A 23,536-nucleotide genomic window follows, 5' to 3' on the forward strand; every position below is an offset into this window, starting at 1 on the left:
CAATGCATGTCATAACATAGATAAACCTTGAAGACAAAACTGGTTGGTCATTGAAGGCCACATATAGAATCTGAAATATCCAGACTAAGTAAATGTATAGAGGCAGAAAGCAAATAGTTGTCAATGGGTTCGAACAATGGGAAGAGACTACTGAAATGCAGTTTCTCTTTCAAGTAATGAACACATTCTGGAGTTAGGCAATGCACTCATCCCACAACAGTATGAATTACTACAGCTTCCAGACTGTACGTTAATGTTTTACTTTTGAGAGCTGATGTTCCACTAATCATCATTCTGCCTCAGCTTACTAATTCCTGGAGTTATAGGTGTGTATTGTAGCATCTAACTGAACTGCACATTCTCTAGGACTAAAATACCCAATTTTATGTTATGTAAATTTTACTTCAATTTTAAAATAAGTACTATATAACCTTTTCCTTGGTGCATTTTTCTTAATAACAAGAGTTTAATTTGTTATATAGTTAAATTACTTATATAGTCAAAATTTCTAATTTTTCCACCTTTTATATACCACTTCATTAAATCTGGCTATTTATCAGTGACTCTTTGTGCCAAACAGATTTTAAGCTGGAGGTGTTAGCAATTGGTAGAGCTCATCAGGCCCTATAGTCTTCCACTATATGGGTACTTTTACTGAAATTAACATATCTTCTTTTCTTCTGACCTAATCTCTATTCATTTACAGTTTTCAATATTATTAACTAGCTAAGCTTGTAACATAGATAGGACTTTTCAAGATCAAGATGTAAAAACTAGTTTTAGTTCATAAAAAAAAAAAAAGCTTGGCAGTTGTGGCGCACACCTTTAATAGCAGAACTCAGGAGGCAGAGATGGGAATCTCTGTGAGTTGGAGGTCAGCATGGTCTACAGAGCAAATCCAGAACAATAGTTACACCAAGAAACCCAGTCTCAAAACACCAAAAGAAAATTAAATACTTGGGTATCATGTTGGGTTTAACCAATCTATAAATTTACTGGGATACATCAGCTAATATATCAAAGATCATATAAATATAGTCAATGAAAAAGTACATCAAACTTTTACACTCATGCTTTCAAAAGATAGTTATGTTCTACTACAAAACAAGATCATTCTAGAGATGGCAGGCAGAATTAAAACAGACAGAGGTTACTTCTATAGAGGAAAAAAAAAAAACACATGATAGATGCCCTGATAGACAGTACAATCTAGTAGCTACTCTAGGGCCATCAGATAAAGCCTTTTAAGAAAGTTTAAGGAGTTCTTGTCTTAGTAAGACAAAAATGAGTTATGGAGGGGCTGGTGAGATAGCTAAGCAGGTACAAAGGCACTTGTTGTCATGCATGACAACCTGAGTTCAATCCCATGAACTCAAAAGGTGAGAACTGAATTCCCCCAACTTGCTTGTCTGTCCTCTGACATCTACATTCAGGTTCTCTCTCTCTCTCTCTCTCTCTCTCTCTCTCTCTCCCTCTCTCTCTCTCTCTCATACACACACACAGATGTATGTAATAAGTGTTACTGAAATGGATGGTAATCATTGTTGTACAATGTTATAAATGTATTTTGAAACACTATACTACACACTTAGAATGGCAAACTATATGTTTTTTACAATAAAAATATTCAAAAAATAAAGAAGGTGAATTATGAAGAAATAGGCATGTAAGAATACAAGCACTTATTGGACTGAATATTAAGAGAAAAACTCTTCAAGCAGAAAAAAAATCAAGACTTCATAAAACAATAAACAAAAGGAAACAATCTATTAAATGTCAGACTTCTAACAGAAAATGAGTTCCTCAGTCAGCTTTGAAAATTAGCATAGGATAGTTTCTTATACCCATGAAGGAAATGAAAATGGCTAAAATGGTTTAAGAATTAGACAGAAAAGAAGTAAATAATTTTTGTTTTCTCAAAAATAAACCAATCAACCAACCAAAAAAAATGATGGGGAAAAAACATTACCATCAAAATTCAAAATGTAGAAATATGAAAGTCCTACGATAACATCTGAGGCTCTCTAAATTACTCTCTTAGTTTCCATACACATGTAGTTTTTAGTGTATTCCAGTTTCTGCATCTATTTGGCTATGTCAATGCAAATTCTCTGTGGTATGTTTATATGTGCACGTAAGTGTTCATGTAAGCATGTGTATGTATGCATTCAGTGCACATGCATGTGCACTGCACACGTGTGGAAGCCAGAGGTTATTATTAAATGTCTTCCTTGATTGCCTTTCACCTTAGTTTCTGAGACAGGATCTCTTACAAAACTTGGAGTCTATTGATTAAGCTAGACTGATTGGCCAATGAGCTAAGACAGGAGGACCACCTATCTCTGCCCTGTCAACACGCCCCTCGCTCTGTAGTTACAGATGTGTATTGACACTCCTGGCTTTATATAATTGCTGAAGATCCAAACGTAAGTCCTCATGCTTGTACAAAGTACTTTACAAGACAGCCACCTTTCCAGCTCTTCAAGTTTCTGATTCTGTATATCATGTTTTCCCTGGCTCTGATATAGATTCGATCTTGCTGTCACCATCAGGATTCAAACTGTCACTCCTGGATCCATGTTCTCAGTACTTGCTTTCTGACTCATTGCTCTGTCCATTTTATATTATATGGAGTTTTCTGTCTTGTTATTTATAGTCTCTTGGGTCTTTCCTTGGTCAAGAACTAAAACTAAGTAGACAATTTGCTACCAATGGGAATCTATAAATGTTGATAAGTTTTTAATAAATCTCCACAACCTTCAGCATTAAAAAGAAAAAATAGGAAGTAAGTCCTCAGTGTCATATATAAGGGACTTCAATTCTCTTTCTCCAAAAGTAACTGTGGTCTTCTGAACAAGACTTTCTCCTTTACTGATGACCCCCCCCCCCCCAATCTGGCTACTCTTGCCCTTCACTTTCTGAATAAGACTGGTCTATTCTTTTTATGAAAACTCTGTTATCCTTATTACAGGGGTAATTGTGTATGCTAAAAAAGAAGTCATCTGGCAGTTAAATCTAGTATTCATTGAGAATACTGAGGACAGTCCTATAGCCATCGAGTTTATAATTCTCCTTCCTCCTCAGGCAACTAAGGACAAAACCACAGAACTAGTAAAGTAATGATAATGCTTAGGATTAGAGTCAACAAGATGATAGTGAGTATGGAATCCTCTTTAGATTAGAGAGCTTTAGCTATTATATTAGATGGCTGAGATGTGTAACCTAAGACCTCATCTTGGGCACTACTGTAACATTTCCTTCAACACGTTAAACTTCTCAAAGCATTCAATATACTACATTAAATTTATTTGTAATTATATTCCACTATACTTATTTCTTGAGACAAAGAATACACAGTCTTTTCAATTAGAATAATCCTCTCCTCATGCAATGTCTGGCACACTATCAATGAAATAATTACTCTTTAAAAGGTGAAGTAAGAAAGGAAGAAGCTATATGGAAGCTTTTGGGTACCAAGCAAATTCAGTTGGACAACAGATGCTCCAACTGTTATCACACAAACTTCAAAGGAGACTGCAGATGAATGAGCATGTCTGTTTACTACTCTGATCCAAGGTGCTGCTTATGCCTCAGTATGGTTACTCTTGTCCTCCTTTTTCTCTGCATCTACAGGATACTTTGTCTTCTTCAGATATATGAATCCACTTCTCCATGTCTGCTCCTGCAAAACAAACTTTAAGCTGACCTGACTTTGGCTTCCATATTTAAGCAGACCTACTGGATGGACTCTCAGCTCTCTTACTGTGGTAGTTCCATGATAATGGAGTGATTATTTTTTTCTTTGAAGCAATCTTGGTTTTAGTTACTGGTTTGTCCAAATGAAAAATGGCTAAATTAGCTATCCAGTCACATAATGTCATTGTTTTTAATGGGTCTTGCTCTAAAATCTTTGGTTTCTCCATTCTGAAAGTGATGATATTATTTCTGTCAAATACAGGATTCCTTAAGAATAAAAAAGACTACATATGATAATTTAAAACAATAATTAATAATCAGATTCTGCAAACTCCTCACTGCGTATCAGTTTCCTAAAGAGGCCCATTTGTAGCAATGCCTTTTTTCTTAATGGCTGGCCCAGGTCAGGCTGGTCCTTTACACTGTAACTTCACTTTGGCTTCACATTTAATCCTTTTAGTGCTGAAAGAACTTTCGAGAACTTGCTAGTACTTTGGGTAGAGAGTCATATGTGGAAATGAATAATATAAAATGTAATAATCAGAGATTGTTTATATACAGTTCTCATAATAGACACCATAATAAGCATACTATGTGTTTTTAAATTCCTGTTAAACTTAAAAGAACCCTTCATTTCAGAAATGAATGACACTTAAGCTTAAAGTTGTTGGTTTATCCCAAGAGTATAGTACATGTAGAGTTTATACATTTAATTCCAGATGCCTGCAAGTAGCCATGTTCTTAACCTCTCTAATATATATAAAATCATAAAATAATATTTTAATGGAAAAATATTAATCACTGTCAATATTAATATTAGTTAATATTGATATTAAGCCAATATCAATGGCTTTTTAAAACCCATACTTCTTATTTAACATCAATAAAAGTATATATATTTTTATATACAACAAAAACATATAAGAATTATTTCCAAGACTAATGGGTCTCAAAGTCTGGCATTATGTGACTCTTAACAGTAAAATAATTAGACTCCTCAATAAACTTATGTCTACAAATTATATATGTATACCAGTGAATGCATCATAATACTACAGAACAGACTAAAATAGAAACAATACACTGAGAATTAAGAGAACATAATCCTACTATGTTTTCCTGCATCCCAGAAGGTTAGATCTTGACCACTGACAGGACAATCTGACAACTCATCACCTAACTAGCACACTCCAAATGTTAATGTGCATGTGAACTACATGGTTATCTTATTTTAATCACAGATTCGATTCAATATGTCTGTACTGGCCTCCTAAGTGATTCAATGTTTTACACTCATGAGCACATTTTGCGCAACAAGAATCTAAATGAGATTACTGTTTAGCCAAACTTAGGTTGCTGTTTTCAAGGAAGTAAAATAAATAGCTCATTCTAAGGTTAACTCTTCACTATCACGACAAAATTGGGAAGTACTTTTAAACCATACAGAAATCATCATATAAATAAACCAACAACATCAAAGAAATATCTGAAATAAAGACAATCATTAGGACTGGGTAAAAGCCTGACTAAAATATAAAAACTGATTTTATTCTGATTTCATCAGATAGAAGTAAAAAGAAACAAAGAGAATCAAAAATAATCACAACATATGCTTTTAACCTGCTTCCAAAATGAAATTAGTAGGTAGAAACCTCTTAATATTTATATTTATTTAATAATAATAGCAATATATTTCTTTGTTCAGTTTTGATATAAATGCAAAATGGCATTACTTCTAAAGTAAAGGCCTAGCTAGTTTAACATAGAAGACCTTACATATAGAACTTGGGAAAATTCAGAATATAAACAAATAAAAGAAAATATTTTGTCTTGCTGTTAATCTTCTAGGTCCCTAATAAAATTCTAAAGTTCCAATACCACCAACTGAATAAGAACATTTCACACCAACTCTCCAGTAAGGTCCAACAGTCAAAAACCCCACAAAACTAACATCATACTCAAATTTCAATTATTTACCTTGTCAATCATTTTTCTTGCTTCCACCTCCTCACTGTTGGGATTCTCTAACTCAATGGTATAAGTACCCTTGTCACTTTGGTCATCATCATTATCCTTTTCTGAAGTAGCAGAAGTAGCTTGATTTTTTAACATTTTATCCATCTCCTGGCTTGGTCTGTGCCCAAGACTCCCTGAACTTCTTAATAATGCAGATTGTAGGAAGGGTATGGACACCGATGGCTCCTCTGATTTCTGTTTTAACAATTTCCCATGTGGAACACCATGCCCCCCTCTGTGATGCGTAGAGCTAGTCTGTAAAGACAAAGAAACCACTTTGGCATCTGCTGGTGGAGATTCTGCTTTTTCAAGTTTTGTATGTGGTGTTGAGAAAGTAGTTTCCTGACATAAGATTCCTGAATTTTGAGTAAAAGAATATGACCTTCTCTTTCTGGAATGATCTTCATCAAAGAATGCAATCATAAAAGTAGTTTGACTTACAACAGTTTGGTCTTGATGCTTTTCAGTAGACTGGACCTTCTTTTTCTGTTCTGAGTGATGGCGTCGTAAATGTTCCTCAAGAGTTGCACGCCTGCTACAGCGCCTGTGCGCACCAGCATTCTCTGAATCACTCTGTGTGCCATCATCGTGTTTGTTTCCTAGATACAAGAAAGAAATGATATCGTAGCAAACACAAAAATTCCAAGGAGAAAATCAGAAGCACACACAAAACTGCTATTTGTTTTGACACTCTTCCCCTTTCTAATACAAAGTCGCATGTTCTTTTCTGTAACAGGCTCTGCACACTGTCCTCAAATGCAATGGTTACAAATACATTTAATCAATCAACAATGAGGTCCTTCAGTAACAACTGGATATATTACTTTCCTTTCTCTAAATCCTTATAAAAATTTATCAGTGACTTAAAAGATAAGCAGTGTTTCATCATTACTCATAGTCTGTACTTATAACAGCAATACACATTAATTCTGCCTCTGAATCGTAAACCCTTGTCAACAAAAAACTGACTTTTAAGATTAAGAGTAAGCAAAGCCTCAACCCTACACAAGAACTACAGGCAAGTAAGAAATACTGAGTGGAAGGAATAGTCTTCCCCAAGGAAGAACATACCAATTGGTTATCCAATATCAAATGGCCAGCCCTGCCTGAAAACACACACAAACAAGATTATACAGACTAAGCAGGTTATGCTATGTATTGAGGAGTTACATTTGCAACGAGAATTAATGAAAAAAAGAAGGCAATAATTTGAAAGAGACAGAACTGAGAAGGGGTGTCTGGGAGGCTCTAGAGGGAGGAAAGGAAATGGGAAAATGAAGTCATTATAATCTCAAAAAGGCAATTTTTTAAAAGACTGGTGCAACTGAAACAACTTATTAAACAGAATATGAATGTCATGAAAATGGAGTATATCTAAATTATGATATTCAATACTTTTAAAAGTTCAGTATAACTTTCAATGAAAAGATTCGATTTTGTAGCTTCTATTAATAATGACATAATTTTTAGAAATGCTTTCTTAGCCGAGATTTCTAAACTCTAGTGGCTTCAAAGGGTTAAAGGATGCTGAGAGCCCTACCAAAAACAATCAAGCCTACGACACCCTTCCGTCTACTAACTTAAATAGTACAAATATAGGCAGATGTCATGTCCAGAAACACAGTGAATTTTGACCCACCAGCCTCCTAGTAACAGTTTTTCTAGATCAGTGGCAAGAGTTACTCTAGGCATGATTCAGATGAAATCATCAATCAAGTATTAACTAAAATCCTTTGAATCTAGTACAATGGAAAATACATTGGCAGGTTCCAATCTTGCAGAAGTAATCTGATTCTGAACATTCCCGAACATTTCCAGGCTATCTACTCTAATGTGAACACCTGCAGATAACATGTTAGCCAACAAGTCAATCGGAAGACAAGACCTGATGTGTATGAAAGAATATGTGCTGAATATCTAGGGGAAAGGATTTATAAAGTGCATGGGCTTATTCCTAGTAAACCTGGAAGCTACCAACAGGTGATAATTTAACACAAGAGAATTCCCTACAAAATGTAGCAGATAAAAGGAACAAGGATAGACAAGGGAATGGTAGAATTGAATGACATCTTGAAAAAGATACAAAGGGAGCTAATAAGGTAAAAATATTGGGGGTTGGTCTCACTCAAAGTGATATAGTAATATAAAATCCAAATATCAAAAATGTAACCTGAAAAGAAAAAAACCTGTTTAGTAAATGGAATCTTTGCCACTGATAATTTAGGCATCATGGGTAGTATATGGAGTAAATATAAATATAACTACTAGTTCAAATGCAATTTTTTCTACAGCACTGCTTAAAGCATATTGGGGTTGATAAACTCAGTAAGAACTCAGTTTGCTAAGGTCCAAAATAATATTTCCTGTACAGCAAGACTTACAATCAGAATTTTTAATGAAAACATCATTTTGTATCTTTCCTGTTACTAATCTGTTGGAGATTCATCGTTTTCTCTCTTGTAAAATCACTATGCCTTCTAGTGCTTCTGTGTCCTACACAAGTGAGAAGGCGAGGCATCAGGTCAGAGCTGCAATCTTCTGTTTCTACTCGGCAAAAAGACCATCACGAAATGCTCAACATGCCCATCACTAATTATGTCTAAACCAGATGTTCATTTACTGTCTCTCAGGTTAGCTTGGCTGTACTCCGTAACAAGTTAAACCAGATGTTCATTTACTGTCTCTCAGGTTAGCTTGGCTGTACTCCGTAACAAGTTATGGCTAAAACAAGCTGCAACTCTCCTAAAGGGTGAAAGTGTATGGGCTTTGTGAACATTATTTTCCTCACTGTCCCAAAGCGCGTGCACTTTACTCTTGTAGGAGCAAGGCATCTATCTATCTATCTATCTATCTATCTATCTATCTATCTATCCATCCATCCATCCCCAATTGTTTAACTCATTTTTATAGTTTCTAAAAGTCCAAGTTTTAAGAAATCATTATTAACTACTATCTTCACTTATTCACATCCCGAAACTGTTGTCTATTGATAGCAACTTTGATTTCTGAAGCAAGTCAAACATCATCTGTGAATAAGCATGAAGAAATAACATGTGTCTATTTGAGATACAAAGCGAGTTACTGCTGGGAAGGGATTTTCTTGAAGGGCTTTCAAAAGGGGATAATGTTAATTCTGAAAGAAGAGTTCCCAGCAATGGTACCACACTGGAAGATGCCTACCTGTAAATCAAATTAAAAGTGGACAGTGAATAGATTTTTGGCAAAAATTTAAAATATATACTGATCAGTGTAGAGATAGTGTTCATATGGATGGATATTAATGATCCTACTCTTAGCATCAAAACTTTATTTATTTATTTATTCATTCATTGGTTTTTCGAGACAGGGTTTCTCTGTAGCTTTGGAGCTTGTCCTGGAACTAGCTCTTGTAGACCAGGCTGGCCTCGAACTCACAGAGATCCACCTATTTCTGTCTCCCAAGTGCTGGGATTAAAAGCGTGTGACACCACAACCTGGCCTTTTTTTACGCACTAGAACTTTTTTTTTTTTGGTATGATCTTATTATTAATTAGGATCAAATAGGTCTTGGTGAAGAGCAGAGAATAAACCAAATTAATGGCTTAAAATAATTGTTAATACAGGAAACAATAACAATGGCACTGTTATGAAAGGAGTGTAAAAGATTTTTTCTAAGCATTTATTTGATTTTACGTCTATAAGTGGTTTGCCTGCATGTATGTATATTCAACCTCTGCGTGCTAGTGCCTGAAGAAATCAGCAGAGGGCACTGGACCCCTCATTGAGGATTGTATGTAGCGATCATCTGGGTGCTGGAAACAGAACCTGGGTCCAATTGCTGAGCCTCTTCAGTCCATGAACAAAGATTTTTAAATGGTACCTTCCTAAAGGATCTTTTCAATTCAACCATCAAATTATTAAGAACATAAATTTTAAGACAACTTATTTTCAAGGTATATACTATCTCTGATATCATACTAACTTATTAATATTATTCATTAAATTTACATTAATGGTCAGTTTACAAATGCTCCTTCAACCTGTGTATGCATATTTTTCAATTATATATAAATATCATCTAGTAGGAGTAAATATATCATACATCAAAACTCAAAAAACTTTATGCCAGGTGACTACTGACAAGTATAACTAAATATTATAATAGGTGACAACAAAGATTAGGTAATCACATGATCTCACTATCCTGAAATGTCTTAGAAACCAATTGAAACTAAATATAAATTGCTCTTTCTTCATTACTTGACTGGAATTCCAGGGCATGTGGTATGGATTGAACCAGTCAGTTCTGCCATTATCAATGATGTCACTAGTTAACATATATGCTGAAGTTCAAATAAAGTGTTAAGGAATAGAGTAGGTTACCTATTGATCCCTACCTCAAAAAGCATTTTTTAAAAACAGAATTAATCAGCTCCTAATAAAAGTCACAGAATGGTTAGATTCACATACACTCATAATTTGTTCAAAACCATTTCTATATTGGTAACATATTAAAACACAAGACAGAATAACACAAATTTCAAAATAAATTCAATTCACAAAAGCCAGTGGGAATAAAGCTGGTTATTTGTCATAACCAACGTACATGTATAAAGTTTTTAGTGATTATGATTAAGTGTGGCATACAGTATATACAATAACTAATATTATATAATAATATATAATGTTCATAAATGGACATTTAAGTTATAATTCTTGATAGCACAAAATTTATATTAGAATAACTAATGCTTAGTAAATACATCTAAACTGAAAGTATGTGTATTGTGAGCAGCCTCTGCTAACAGTTTAGTCTGAAGCGCCCCATCAGTAATGTGACTATCTGATAGAAACAGAACTTTCAGACCATACCAAGCAGTTTAATTTGGTTTTCAAAACCTAGATATGATACTTTATTGGAAGCATGATACAGCAAAAAAAAATCTGTACATATCCTTTCTTTAAATCAAGAAAACAATGGGGATATCTTTTAGGAAATTCTATTTTATATGATTAATAAATTTTATATTTCTGTAGGAAAAAACAAAGATAATTATTGACATAAATAACCACATCCGCCAAAACCAAAGTAACCACACTGGGAAGAAAATAAAGAAAGGATACTTTAAATGAGTAATTCAGACATGACCAGTGTTGTTGGTATTTGAGCTTTAAAATTACATATAAATTTGAAAAATGAGGTATTTTCCACTGTATAATTAAGTGATAACAGTCGGGTAACTCTGATGACCAACTTTTTCTTACAACACAAAGAATTTCTGAAAGTCACTTTACCTTTCAACCTTTTCAAGTACACGGGAACATCACTTTTGATGCTCTTGGAATCCTCTTCTGCTCTCTCCCACACCATCTGAGGAGGGTTGTTCTGTGCTAGCCAGTCAGCTACTTTGTTTTCTGGTGCCATCATTCCTGTCTGAATTCCCGGCAAGTCTTGAGTTCCGGGAGAGGCCTTCTTTGACTTGTGGCGCTGGTCAGAAGTGAATTTTGTCACATGGTCTCTAATAGTTACTTTTCCGGGTGTACTGTCATCAAATTCAATGGTAAATGAAGCATGCCCTGCAGCTGTGGTATGGGAACTTGAGGTGTCTTTTGTTGGAATCTCATGAATAGTGCTCTCTGCTATTTGTGATGGCTGCTGGAAGTCTTTTGTAGGGATTTCAAAATAACTTGGTTCCCTACAGAAAGGAAAAAGTGATTCTTCATTTGCAGCTGCAGACGGTTCCTCCACTTGCTTGGCATCTATGCTGCACCCTAATGAGAAAAATGAGAGAGAAATCAAAATATTTGGGAGCCTGTAGCACAAGGGTCCCTGGTAATGACCATCTGCACTATTCTGAGACTTGGAAGGCAGATAACAATCTGGATGAAAAACAACAGCATTGATAAGACAGAAAGTCACAGAGATGATCCAATTACCAATAGGAGATGCAAGATAAACAGCAACAATGGCAAAAAAAAAAAAAGACAAAACAGTAAAAGATGGACCCTGTATGGACAGACTCATTCATTTCTCAACTAGAAAACTTAGAAAGAAATCATCAAAATGAGAAAGAATTAAAGTATAGAAGGAGATGTTCTATACATACACATGTGTGTGTAAAATATACACACACATAGTATAATAGAAAAAGCATGAATTACCTAATTCAGTTACCATAATGAGTGATTTGAAATACTTGAGAACAAATGTAGGGCTCTAATAGTAAAGAGGCAGTCAAATGAGGATGGAGATAGGAAGTATATATAGAAGTAATGCTTTTTAAGTAACAACTCCACTTACCAGTCTCTATCATATTCAGAAACCACCACTTTAGGACAAAATTGATAATATGGAAACTTGGGAGATGACACACATGTTATAAGGTAAGAGTAGTTAGCAATAAACACGTGGTTTCCTTGCAGCATGGCAATTCAAGCAGTCATATGAAAGAAATAGTGAAAAAAACAAATTCTGTAGTCAGCCAGTAAGTCAGGAAGAAGTTAGGTTACACCTTTGTACAGCAGAATGTGCACAACCGCCCAAAGGTCATGGGTCAAAGCTGAATAACAAGCTGTGAGTGACAAGGAAAACAGGCAAATATGGAACATATGGAACACTGTGACAGTTCTTCCACTGCTTAAGCCACTGACTGCATAAAGATGTGAAAACAGGTGGTGTTTGTAGCACAATGTACAAGAAAAAAGGTGAAGATTAAGCTGCCCTTTGAGAAAAGAAAATCTATTACCAAGACAGTCTATTATCATAAAAGAATTAATATAAATAAATTTCCCTAAGGCTTAAATATTAACTTTATTTAAATAGTTTTCAGAGTAAATCAATCACAATTTTCTAGGAAGAAAAAGCAAAACAGGCATACTAGGCTGTTTCTGATCATTTTTTTAATTACATGAACTATTTAGGCTTCTGAAAAATTTTCAAATACTACATCTTTCTACAACACATTAGGTACAATAATTTATTTCTTTATAGTACATCGAATATGAAATTATAACAAAACCATCTTTTATGTTACAAAGTAATATTCTTGCCATCAAATATGTGAGATATGATATAGGTGGTATCAGGTTCCATTACTAAAATAATAACGATCATAATAGCCACAGTCACACTGTCAAAAAATGTATAAAAAAGGCAGAGAACATTAAGAAAATTTCAAAGTAAAAGTTATTCTTTTCAAAATTTACTTCAAAGTAAATTTTGTCAAAGAAAAGTGATAGTATTTTAGAGAAATTATTATAGTGAGGAAGAGGAAAATCAAGAGCAGATAAATGACCTTGAAAACAGTATCCCAGTAACACAGTATCAAGAGCCTAGGAGGCTCAGGCTTTGGAGGACATTACTGTAGGTTTTATTGTTCAATAACTTATACAATGATGATTCTCAATAATAAAGGAAAAACTTAAGTTGTTCTTAGCTCTCTGTCTTTTGTGTACTGTTAACAAAATCAACGGTGAATAAAGTCTGCTCTGCACTTGCTGTATGCGAATCTGGAGTGTGTCTATTCTTGAAATCCCATGAAGAGTGTTCTCTTCAGGAAGGAAGTTACTATCACTCTTCCTCTATTCTCTTATCTACAAAGTGGGCAGAAATAACAGTGACTACTACCTTTAGATATTGCCATAAAGGTGAGATGCAAATGGATCATTTGGAAGAAATGGACAACTCAAGTGCAACTGAATGCTTGTCATCATTTGTTACGGTTCTACTCGGTATCATAGTGACATGAGGGAATCACTGTATTTTATAAGTTATGTACATCAGAATTTCAAGGTTGTGTGAGGGAGCAAAGGCTACATTTATTATGCCTCCTTAATTTTCACTATCATGCAATTATTTTCTGAATTTTGTAATAGTTAAATTGATCTGTTTTTCTAACCTTTCTAATTAGTTATATTCCCCTTACTCCATACCAGATAGTTCTGGTGCAAAATGAGATTAGAATATATGGTACTTGAAGTAAGGAATTTAGAGTTCAGTCATAAAGATTTACACAAAAATGAAACAGTACTGTACACTAGCAATATAATATCATTTAGTAATTTACACTGCACATATTGTAGGAGAAGAGGAGGCAGGAATTAGCACAATTCATGTAGGAGTACACTGGGAAAGGACACTAAAACAGTAATAATCAGATATAAAGTACACTCTGGAATAAAAAGTTCAAAATCTACTTGTCAGGCAAAACAAGGTCACTCTAGTTTTTGGAACTAAAGATCAGTTCATATTTGCTATGCAAAGATTACTGCAATGAGGTTGAAACTTAAGGTCAAAAGTTTAATTATGACTCAGCAATGAAAGCGAAGACAACAAAGGTAGGTAATATATTAGATAAAATGGAGAAGCCAAAAAAAAAAAAATAGACATTCTTGAAGATGCCCAGTTTCTTTCCTAAAGGAACTTTTTCCTAAAAGAACTTCGGTTGGTTTCTAGAACAACTCTTCTAGGACAATGCCCATATGCCCTAGGGACAAATAACTCCACACATGCTTCAAGGTGAGCAAGATAATGATGACCTCACGTGGTTTGCCAGAGACTGATTAGAACAGCAGGTGACCTCAATCTGTGAGGAACTAATGAGAGCTGTGCTGAAGATTTTGGAAGAGGAGTCTCCTTCCAAATCCTGAAAGGTCTTCTGTATACAACATTTGTTCTTTATTGCTGAGTGTGATAAAAAATTTCTAACTTTGAATGCTGATGGCTGCAGCTTTGAATGTAAGTAGTCCATTAGTATGTAAGTACTGTGGATAGCAAGACAGAGATGGCAAAACTAGCTAACAATACTGTCTATTGCACCAAACAACCCTGAGAGAAATCATGCATGGGATGCAAAACCTTCATTTCCTACTTGGTATTGGACAGCAGTCCTTTCACTTACATCTGAAGGCAGGATAAATAATACTAAGAAACAGCACTGCTTAAACAAAGCTGTGATAGAAACGTATTGGCAAGCTTGGCATTATAAGACCTACTTCATTATGACAGCTTTTAAAGACTTGTACTCTGGTGTAATTATACTATGTCAGAAGACAGAATGTTCTTAATTCTCCAGCTAAGAAAACTGTTTTGCTTACTTTGTGTAAATAAAATAAAAAATACCTTAAAGCATTCTGATGTGGTCTGTCCTTGTCTCAAGAGTCACACCCTGTCCTCCAAACTGACTCTTGACGTCTGTATTTAGTTCCTCCACTTTTGGATCCTTATCTGATGTTACTAAACAAACTGGCTGTTCCATCCTACAGTTCTGACGTCTCTTCAACAACTCTGGGACAATCTGTAACTCGGTATCTCCATTTATCTTGGAAATCTTGTCTTTTCTAGATACTGGTCACCACTTACCAACATCACCAACAAAAGAACATATTCCTTAGTTACTGACATGAGGATCTATTTCTGTACTTTGGCTGCTGAATTCTAAATCTTATTGCTATCCTATCTCAATAAAGTAAGCATACTAAGGCTTTAAGGAACTTATAATTTCATATTATATTTCTGAACATAACAGAATTATTATATTTTACAGTGAGTATATAAGCATGAATCAAGTAAAAACGTAACTCACATGTCCTACTATTTTATCAATTCATGTAAATATTTCAAAATAGTTAATATGTCCAGTTATAGCATTAATTTTTTATAGTTTTCAACAATTTCATAAGCTAGAAAATATAGCAAGCGTTTATAAACATTTCAAAAGCAAACCATCATCATCTTTAAAAAATCAAGTTATGGTACAGATCATTTTTCAGAGTAGACTGACTTTTGTTTGGAATATATTTGACCAATATGAATTTAATATCATAGCCATTGAGGTACTTTTACCTGAAGCCCCAGCTTCATGACTTTTTTCTTCAGGCTTGCCATTAGACTTGAAAACTCTTTGTTCATCCACCTCATCATCTCCCCACCATGATGGCTGCCCATATAAAGGAGTACCACGGGGCATAGCAGAAACATCTAAAAGAGGTGGGGAGAAAAAAAAATTACTAAAGTAGATGAAGCAGGAAAATACATTTTGCATGATGCTAGATTTACTTAGTTGATTAAAAGTACTCAATTTTCAGTAATGTAACATTTGAAAATTGTCTTAAACAGCACTATACATGACTAAGTGAACAAGTAATACAGCTTACTATAACCAATCCAACAGCTTTTTGTTAAGTGTTTGGGGCTCTCTGATCTATATCTGAGCCTCAGTAACAAATGATCTTTGAGTATTTAGACAGAAGTGTCTTAGGTGGAAGAATTTTGTTACCAAAGGAATAATGAAACCAGTTTAATCAGAAATGTCATTAAATCTTATATATAAAAAGATGAAATGAAAGCAAATACTGGCATGAGCAACAACACAAAGTATTATATAGTAACTATATTTGCATTCAATGATAACAAATCTGCAGTTTCAGTAGCTGTAGTACTGTTTATCAATTTAATACATTTGTTATGTGAAGGGATTATCTACATAAAGCATCTTTGTAGTTATTAAAACTGTAAGCAGCCGGGCGATGGTGGTGCACGCCTTTAATCCCAGCACTCGGGGGGCAGAGGCAGGCGGATCTCTGTGAGTTCGAGACCAGCCTGGTCTACAGAGCTAGTTCCAGGACAGGCTCCACAGCCACAGAGAAACCCTGTCTCGAAAAACCAAAATAAATAAATAAATAAATAAAAAATAAAATAAAACTGTAAGCATTATATAAGGATGGTATATTAAATTTTCCCTTTTACTTCAATTGTAATTCAGAGAAATATAGATAATATGAAACAATAAACTATTTCTTTCAAATACTGAAATCACTTTAAATATTTAACATATTGGGTGTACCTGCACATAGTTGTCAATGTTTCCTAGGGAAAACGGGATATATTAAAATGTACTCTGGGATCAATCACTAGTATACATTATTTTTATACAAGCACATGTGTTTGGGAACAAAGAACGTAATTTCTTCAAAATCAAGTATAAATTAGGAATTTCCAAAAGAGTTAATGTATTGTAATGTATATTATATTGACAATGATCATGGGCTGTTACTGTAATATACCTTTTATTTGACAAACTACCATGTGTTGTTTGAGATCACTGAGAAGCTAGTTCTAGATTGGGGTAGACACCAACCCCCACTTCAGACCCTGAGTGGGTTTGTCTCAAAGTGTCTTCCAAGGTCTGGGGATAAGCTAGTGCCCCTAACTCTGACGGTTCAGAGAAAACAAAAGCGTCCAAAAGTAAAACATGTGTTCTTGAGGACAATGGAGGTTATTATTATTAATCCAGGAATATTTAAGTCTGCAGAGGAAAAGAGAAACTGGAAATGCATCTCTGGGAAGCTGAGCCACCAAGAGACAGCTTAATTGAGAACAGTAACTGGCCGCCTCAGTTTCCCGTTAGTTTCTGCAGGAATATGTGAGCAACCTATTAGACGATGTTTTCTCTCCATATTTTATATGCTGTTAATTGCAAGCCTCACCCTAAGGGACAGTCTACTCTGGGACTTTGCATTGGGAACTCCAGTTGGCGGCTTTAAAGGAGCTTCCAGAGTTGGTTTCTTAGAGCACCAAACTTGATGTTTTTCTTTTGTGCTTCTTCTCTTCTTCCCCTCCCACTTCCTTCCCTCCCTCTCTCCCCCTGAATAGATAGGGCTATTGCAGACCACTCTTCAGATCCTACAGGGCACTTACCCACAGATTTCTCCTCGGATTTCAGGCTTTCTGTAGCTCTATGCTGCACCTCGGCAGTAGCATCCACTTTTGAGTCTGTGCCTTTAGCACTTGCCGATTTTGATAATTCTGATTCTGAAGATTTCTGGGACAACTGAAGCTGAATAGTAAACTTCTCATGCTACAAAACATTTTAAACCAAAGGGAAGCTTTCATGAAAGACGTCTACTGTAGTGAGCAATAGACTAACAATAGGATAAATGCTTACCTTAAGAGCTTCTTCAGGGACCCTCATCTCTCCTCGAACTACAGTGAAGAGATTTGTATGTAAATAGAGCTAAGGAAGAATATAACACCAAAATTTTGGTCCCTGTACTTGAAAGTGGTTATTAAGTATAATCTGGAAATTGTCCTACTTCAAGAGTAAATACAGAATTTTGTGTTTATTTATTTTCTATTTAAACATGTCCTGGGGATTAAATCCAAGACCTTGTATATGCTAGACTACTACTCCACCACTGAACCACATCCTCAGATTAAAAAAAAATTATTTTTCCTTTGTAGACAAGGTCTTCAGGCTGTCCTCAAAGTTAAGATTCTTCTGGCAGCTCACAGAATACCTGGAAAGTAAGATGTGCCTATAATACTCCCTTTAATAAGAAAAAATACTTAAAATACATAATGTCATTTATAAATATTAACAACCTTAAAAATTCTGAAGTTGATTACTCAAATTTTATAAACTTTAATAAAAATGAGGTTCATTTTGTAAGTACAAAGAAAATGAATGCTGTAATCAGGGTTTATATGCAACCATAATACCCCCTTTCCCTCCATGTACTGCAGTAAGGTCATATTACATTATAAAACAATGATTCTATACACATAAGAACAAGTGCTAAATATAATGAATACTTTCATTATTATACCAAAACAACGAGGCTTCTTATTAAGGATCAATTCACTAGAGGTCATATTTCCTACCATTAGTTAACCTTAAAATTTTATAATCATATACTAATTCAAAGCATTCATCAATCACTTTAAGGGTAGAAAACTGTAATCACTGTGGTGTGTATGTGTGTGAAAGAGAGAGACAGAGAGAGAGGGAAGGAAGGATGGAGGGAGGGAGAAGAGAGAGAATGTCCAAATGTAATGGGAGCAGTAAACTTATTAACAAAGCTTCTTAGAGCTGTAAACAACCTTGAAGAATGCTCTGTTCAATCCACTGACTTGTGTTCTTATTCAATAAATAATTCAATGAACAGAACCCCTACCTCCAAAGAATCTACTTAGAGAATTCTCTCTGGAGCTTTCTTGTCACTAAAGTGGCTTCCTAATGCTTTGAAATATTAAAATTATTTCCTTTCTTGTCATGTACAAATTTGCTGATACACATAAAAACATACATGTAACTAAACATTTAGTGAAAAATCGTTTAGCAAGCAGTTCTCAACCTGTGGGTCACAACTCCCACAGGGGTTGCCTATTAGATATCCTGAATAGCAGATGTTTATAACTCATAACTAACAAAATTACGGTATAAAATAGCAACAAAATAATTTTATGGTTGGGGTCACCACAAGGATCACAGTATTAGGAAGGATGAGAAATCACTGGTCTAGCACTTTTTTGCCTCAGGAATTAAGAGAAAGATATAAAATACAAAAGGAAGAGTCAGATTATCCGTATTTGCACATGTGATGATTCTATATCTAAGAGGCTCTACAGATTCCATCAGATCTTAAACACTTTCAGAAATATTGTAGGGCATAAAATCAACATAAAAACAACAACAAATTTGCTGAGAAAAAAATTATGAAAAAAAACATTCCATCCACCTGCCAAAATAAAGTACCTAGGGATACACATAAGGAAGTAGACCTTTTCAATGAAAACTTGAGATACTGGAAAAATAGCTGATCATAGAAATGGTCCTAACTGGCAGAATTATGTAAGTCTTGAATATGGATGTTACAAAAGTAATTTGCAGATTCAATGCAATCTTAATCAAAATACCAATGTCTTTCTTTATGCAACTATAAAAGATAATCTAGAAATATAAAAACATAAATGGCCAAAAATAGCCAAAGCAATTCTAAGTAACAAGTACATTGCTGGAAATATCACAATACCTGATCTCCAAAGTACACTGCAGAGCAAGTGACAAAGACAGCACGGTTCTGGCACAAGAAGAGACAGACACACTGACCAACAGAACATAACGGAGGATCCAGAAGCAAACCCCCACAGCGACGAATAGCTAATATAACAAGGTTGTCGCAAACACATGCTGCAACAAAGACAGTCTATTAAAAATCAGTGCCGCAGGCAAAACGGGGTATCTACTTTCAGAAGTATGAAATTTGATCCAAATCTGGCACAAAAATAAACTTAAAGTGGATGAAAGGCTTTAATTTAGAACCTGAAATGCTGATACTGCTAGAGAAAAACATTGCAAGACACAGTCATGGCCAAAAACTTTCTGAACAGGATCTGATAGCACAGCAAATAACCTTTGTGGGATTGCATGGAATTGTGAAACTTCTGCACAGCGAAGCAAACTACCAGCAGAGTGAACAAATAGCCACAGAATGGGAGAAAATGTGTTAGCTATACGTATAATGGAGTCAATATCTAGAATGTATTATGAACTTCAAAAATAGGCCACTAAAAGTAAAACTGCAAATCATTAAACTAATTAAAGACAGTTCTGAAGACAAATATATATATATACATATATATGCACATAGGATGTTGAACTTCCATCAGAAAAATGAAAATCAAAAGTACTTTGAGTTCTATCTTACCACATCGAAATGGCTCGCTATTATCAGAAAAATAAAAGACAACAAATGCTGGTTGAAGATATGGGGGTAGGAGAAACATTTATTCATTATTAATGGTAGTATAAGCTGATATAAAAATAATAGGCATCTGTATCAAGGTGTCTCGAAAAAAAAAAAAAACCAAAAAGAGAGTTATCATATGATCCAGCTATCCACCACAACTGGGAATATACCAAAGTGTTCCACATCCCACCAAAGAGGTACCTGAACATCTGTGTTTGTTATTCTTTATTCACAATAGCAAGGAAACAGAGCTAGCACAGATGTCTATCAACAGTTCAATGTTTAATGAAAATGTAGTACATACATATAGTGGAATTTTACTCAGCTATAAATAAAATTATAAAGTGTGCATGGAAGTGGGTGGATCTGTAATTCAGCAAGGCAATTAAAATACAGAAAGACAAATACTACATTTTCTATTCTGTATACAGACTTTGGATCTTAATGTGCATATGTATGTATAGATGTGTGTGTGATAAGCGTATAGGTCGCGAAACTGGAAAGAAGATCAAAAGAGTAGAAGTGGTAAAGACAGTAATAGAACATACATGACATGAGAGCAGAAGGGGGTCAAAGGGCATGTAAGATTGTAAAGAGGATAACAAAAGCAAATTGTATTTGAAACCCAGTACTTTGTATGGAAATTAAAAATCTTAAGAAAAAAAGTAAAATGCAATGAGGTATGGTGGCATATGCCTATAATCTTAGCACTTAGGGAACTAAGGCACAAGGCTTATGAGTCTGAGGATAATCACTGGACTAGAGTCAGTTTTCTTCAATGATGCAACCCCGGTAGGCCCACCCTGAGGTTGGCTAGCTAGGCCACACAAACTGAAAAGGTGTGGGCGAGGAACTAAAAAAAGAATACTCAAAGTTGGGAGGCAAGGGAGGGAATGGTGGTTACAAAAGGAGTTGGGGGAGGGAAAGTATGTTCAAAATACATTGCATGATTTCTTCAGACTAAAACAACACTGTTTAAAAAATCATTTAGTATAGCCTCAGATCACCAAAACTGTACCTGCAAAATAGGAAGTACCTATCAGATATGAAGGAAGGAACTTATTAGGCCTCTTTCCTGCCCATTTGTGGTCATTTGAATGATCACAAGTTTCTGAGGTTTATTGATTGTTGTTTTGAGTTTAAGGTAATTTTGAAAATTTGAATATTTCACTGAGATTCATCCTTTTCACAAGAAAAACTCTCTAGTTAGAAAACAGACTTATGGCATATGCATTATGTTCTCTAGTTCAAATCTTAAGCCATGTTAATGTTGTCTCTCCTATAAGGTGACGGTGTTAATCAGAGCTTTCCACGCTAGGGCATTTTCTGTATAGACTGGCTATCAATTTTATATACGAATAAAGCATGACAAGTTCCCTAGTCTAGTATAATTAATACAGAAACAAACACAGCTATCACGTAAAATGATTTCGAAAATTCTGTACCATGAAATAAAATTTCTGCCAATTTAACAGCCCTATGTTCCTTTATATCTGGTTCTCAACCTTCTTGATGCTGCAACCCTTTAATCATTTTGTGGTTACCTCCTCGACCATAAAATTCTTTTCATTGTTACTTCATAACTTTATGCCATTTAAAACATTTACATTTATTTATGTGGCATATGTGTGAATGCATGTGCACCAAGACACATATGTAGTGGTCACCCAATATACTGCAGAAGTCTTTTCTCTCCTTCCACTCTGTGGGTCATGGGGATTGAGCTCAGGTTGCCAGTCTTGGCAGCAAGTAACCTTACCTGTTGAGCCCTCTCACAAGCTTCACCAGATATATTGTTTAAAAGATTTAGAATATATAACAAATAAGTATTTAATTTATATTTTTACTTTTTCAAATATAAATGTAATGTGCTATAAAACTATTCTAGCTTTAAATTTTAAACTTTAAATTTTCTATCTTTTGTTACTTGTGTTAATACATTTGAGTATCAGCTAGAGCTATCTGAGGCTACAATTTCTCTGATAGAGTGATCTAAGTCTACCAGATTGCTAATGTTTAATTTTTAAACTATTATTTGAGTCTTGGTACATGTTTAAGAACTAAATAAATCTCAAGATAAAGTTCCATCATAATGAGAAATATTTTTATTTCAATTATATACAAATAGAAGTGTTTTTATCGCTTAGTCATTTTACTAGGTTCCTTCTACTATTCTTTACAGTACAGTAAAATCTTACAACTGTTCAGTTATTAGACTTTGATTATTAAACAAAAATTCAAACATACATTAAATGATAATGTTCTAGTAAAACTTGTGTCAGACTACATAGGATATGTTAAAGTTTGAATTAAACCAGCAGGATAGCACGGAAGGGAAGGCAGGTTAATGTTTTATATCCTCCTAAGAGACTGGCTTGGGCCCTCATAATCCCCCTGGCAAGAACCTAGGTAGACAGTACTTAAGACTTTCACTGTCCTCCCCCCAGCTCCAGTCTTTAGCACCTAAATTATATGCATAGCAGCACGGCAGAGAGATGGGAAGCAGCTGCGTCTTACCAAGCTTTCCAGGACCATTCCCAGGAACCAGTAATGGAAAAGCAAGCAGAAAGCTTCTAATAAGCATAAACTTCAATATTGTGAATCCTTATATCACAAGATGTTAATTTGTAGCATAGTAAATATTTTTAATTCATTTAATGAATGCAAAAACTTATATAAGGATATCATATCCAAATCTCAGCTTATCTTCAAGTTTCAAAGTGATGTAAGTCTGCTCTGGTATCCTTACATCATTCACAAAAGTCTACAAGGAAGAAAGAAAAAGGTTCAATTGCATATGAATATTAATTCTCACATTCCAGTCAAATTCATCAAAAGTATTTACCGTTAAGTGTATCCTAACACGTGTGAAGCAGCATGTATTATTTCATACTAAACCTGTTGTCAATATTACTGGTAACACAAAGCACAGTGAGGCCAGGCTGAATTTTGGCACTTGGAATTTTTCTAAAAAGGAAGTTAGGAAAGTGCTTAACCTGAAGCTGGAAACCTGTACAAAGTAAAGTACTTAACTCTAAACAGCTTCAGGATTTTTAGTAATTTTATTTGTAGGGATTAACATTTTATCACATCATTCTCAGAATCATTCCTTTTAAAACATTACATTTTTTTATTTGTGGTATATGTATGTGTAAGCATGTGTGCAATACTGTGCATGTGGAGGTCAGGACATCTTGCTGGAATTAGTTCTTTTTCCACCATGTGGGTTTCAAGAATTCAGTTCAGTTCATCAGGCTTAGCTGTAAGTATCTTTAACTGCTGAGCCATCTTGGGGTTGCTTTACAGCTGCCATATG

At 34.8% G+C, this 23,536-nt stretch overlaps 1 protein-coding gene across 10 annotated transcripts in view; it reads right to left on the reverse strand.

The window, feature by feature from the left end:
- The window catches only part of Cep170 (centrosomal protein 170), an 85,743-nt gene that overhangs the window by 37,594 nt on the left and 24,613 nt on the right, over positions 1-23,536 (reverse strand). For 5 of the 10 annotated variants that reach the window (XM_041635266.1, XM_041635265.1, XM_041635264.1 and 2 more), the window contains exons 4-10: positions 22,906-22,984; positions 17,637-17,695; positions 17,390-17,549; positions 15,536-15,670; positions 10,987-11,463; positions 6,154-6,311; positions 5,674-5,967 (exon numbers count right to left, since the gene is read on the reverse strand). In XM_041635266.1, coding sequence (XP_041491200.1) covers positions 5,674-5,967; positions 6,154-6,311; positions 10,987-11,463; positions 15,536-15,670; positions 17,390-17,549; positions 17,637-17,695; positions 22,906-22,984 — 1,362 coding nt within the window. The remainder of the gene's footprint in view (positions 1-5,673; positions 5,968-6,153; positions 6,312-10,986; positions 11,464-15,535; positions 15,671-17,389; positions 17,550-17,636; positions 17,696-22,905; positions 22,985-23,536) is intronic. The other 5 variants (XM_041635272.1, XM_041635271.1, XM_041635269.1 and 2 more) reach the window with 1 other exon arrangement.

This window comes from Microtus oregoni, unplaced genomic scaffold (genome assembly GCF_018167655.1).
Source record: "Microtus oregoni isolate MIOR12 unplaced genomic scaffold, Mior012 000047F_ref0000412, whole genome shotgun sequence".
Classification (NCBI taxonomy): Eukaryota; Metazoa; Chordata; class Mammalia; order Rodentia; family Cricetidae; genus Microtus; species Microtus oregoni.